At 37.5% G+C, this 2,705-nt stretch overlaps 1 protein-coding gene across 1 annotated transcript in view; it reads right to left on the minus strand.

The window, feature by feature from the left end:
* Positions 1–910: 910 nt before the first annotated feature.
* The window catches only part of LOC106536549 (sodium/potassium-transporting ATPase subunit alpha-1), a gene marked incomplete at its 3' end in the record, with an annotated part of 23,082 nt that continues 21,287 nt past the window's right edge, over positions 911–2,705 (minus strand). Inside the window, 1 exon segment of the mRNA XM_014033850.1 lies at positions 911–1,065. Within this exon segment, the coding sequence (XP_013889304.1) occupies positions 911–1,065 (155 nt within the window).

Raw genomic sequence — 2,705 nt, forward strand, 5'->3', positions numbered from 1 at the left:
ATATATATATATGACTGCCAAAGCTAAGTGACTTTACCAAACACAAAAATGGCTACAACAGCTCCATCTCTATCTCATGCTCCAAGCACTCACTGAACTATCAGCTTAATCAGCTTTCAGTTATACAAGCATTGAGATGAACTTTGGTGAGGTAATAGCTACACTGCAAACAAATAGCCATCGAAAATTAAGTTAAAAAAATTAGATCATAGTCTGAATCTTCTTCAATCAAATGAAATAATCTGTCAGTGCAGTCAGATAACTGCACTTGGTAAGACTTCTTAAACTAAAAAAACAATTCCAGTTTAATAAGATTAAAGTTTTTGCAGAGTTTATCATTCTCAAAACAAGTTTAAAATAACTTTTTGGCTGGATGTGAGTTTTTGCAGTGTATCATTTCTTAAAATAAGAGGATATTAAAACAAAACTCTGGCATCAGGGGCGTGGCCACAGGGGTGGCTGGGAAGACACTGGCTATCCTTAAAATCTGATTGGCCACCCTGCCTGGCCACTCCCACCAGAGCTGTCATTTTGTTCCCACAAGAACAGACGTATAGGCTGTCATAATCCTTCATGTATTTTAAATAATATACAGAAACTCTTGTAATTCTGCTTTACTGTGACTGTGGTGGATCCAAATTTTTTGTTTTTGTTCTGGATTTCCCAGATTTTGAACAGACAGCGTGCAAAACACATCCATGTGTTATATTTGGGTAAATGAAAAGATTAGTTATTAGCGTAGCGTTCACTGCAATGTAAAACTGCAAGGACTTTAGATAAAATAAAAACTTTATTGTGCCGCCTATCTACAGCCCCCCCATCAAAAATAATTCTAGACACGCCCCTGTCTGGTATGAAATGTGGATGCACTCTTTACATTTTTTTTAGGACTGGTTTCCCTGCTGCTCACCATGTCAGTGCCCAGGTCGATGCAGAGGATGGTGACGGTTCCCAGAGGAAGAGGAACACTGGCGATGATGAAGAGGAGGAACGGGGAGATCTCCGGGATGTTGCTGGTCAGCGTGTAAGCGATGGACTTCTTCAAGTTATCGAATATGAGACGACCTGCCATCACAAATCATATTTCAGTAAAAAAACAAAAAACAAAACAAGAACACAATAAACCACAGGAGGGAATGTTTTCGATTCCCTTCACGAGCCGATTGTTAGAGAAAAGTTGTTCGTGAAGTTGAGTCATCTTCCTATTTTTATCCTCCTTAAAAGAAGTGAAATAAAGTACTGAATGACTCCCTCTGAATGCTTCATCAGCATGCCCTCTTGTAGAAATGGGTTGTCTTGTACCATTTTAGGCAACCAAGGTTCAATTAAATGGCAGTCACTTCAGGCAAGTATCAAGTCAAATCTCATGCTTGTCGCTGTAATTCACAGGGGAAATCTGGGAGCGCAGTGCCATGTCACATTACAGGTCTGCATAAAATAAGACTGTCTGTTGGGAGGGTTTGACTTTTAAATATAGTAGAAATATATTTAAATTCAAGAATTTTAAAAAACGACATGATGTGTTAATAGAAAAATGTATATAATAATGCTTTTCTTATTATTAGATTTTTCCTGATATTACTTTTGTTTTGATCTTCTTTAAGTATTTTTACACATGTTCTGACGGAGAAAAATAGTTCTTGCTTTTTGTTTTCAAGTTGTGCTAACAGAAAATGTTACTTTGAGTGGATGTCCTTGTGCTGCAGACAGCTGATAAATCACATGACTGCTCATGCCACAGAAAGATGTGGAACTTGTTACCTCCCGTTTTTGTTTTGTGTTAATAAATGTTGTGAGGAGGTTTGTACCTTCGGAGACGGAAGCCGCTGTGTTACAGAGAGGCTGTCTCCCTTGTGCAAGTAAAATCTAACCTTGGTGCTGTATTTATTTTGTGTCTCTTCTCAGTTTCTCTGAGTTTTAAGGTGTCTTGAACCTGACGTGTGTTTTGCTGTTGAGAATAAAAGGCAAATACAATATATTAAAGGGGAGGGGGTACAGTATTACGCAAAATGGACTTTTTTTTAGCTTTGTCATTCCCTCATCAAAAACATACCCTGAGTGTTGCTTTGACTCATTCGTGAATGTTTGAGAAATCCTTGAATCTTCTGTGGTAACCATGTGGAGCTGCTTAAACGCTTTGGTACAAAGCTCCGCCTATTTGAACAAAGCTCCGCCTATTTGAACAAAGCTCCTCCTTGGAGCTCTGTCTGCAGCCGAGMTCCCGCCCCAAAGAGCACCCCGCCACAAAAGCATTGTTTGAAAACACACTGAAGTGGCAGTGTCAGAGTTGTAAAGTAACTAAGTACAAATACTTTGTTACTGTACTTAAGTAAAAAATTTGGTTATCTGTACTTTACTTGAGTAATTTTTTTTCAGCTTACTTTTTACTTTTAGTCATTAATCTGTACTTTCTACTCACTACATTTTTTTAAAAAGGTAAGAAATAGAAAGTCGTTACTCCTATTTTGTTCTGAGTTGTTAGTACTTAAAAAAATACTATCCTGATAAATTGTGTCTCCTGGACAGAGTGAATTTAATTGTGGTTGGATGAGAAGTATAAATATATAACATTCTGACACCGTTAGCTTGTACACAACCCATCACAGCTGCATGTTGTTAGAAAAATGTTTTTTGAGAAGTCACCTCCCAATAAATGTCATTTTGGAAAATCTAACTGCTCACTTTTACTCAGTACTTTTACTTTT

The sequence above is a fragment of the Austrofundulus limnaeus genome, unplaced genomic scaffold (genome assembly GCF_001266775.1).
Source record: "Austrofundulus limnaeus strain Quisiro unplaced genomic scaffold, Austrofundulus_limnaeus-1.0 Scaffold1871, whole genome shotgun sequence".
Lineage (NCBI taxonomy): Eukaryota > Metazoa > Chordata > Actinopteri > Cyprinodontiformes > Rivulidae > Austrofundulus > Austrofundulus limnaeus.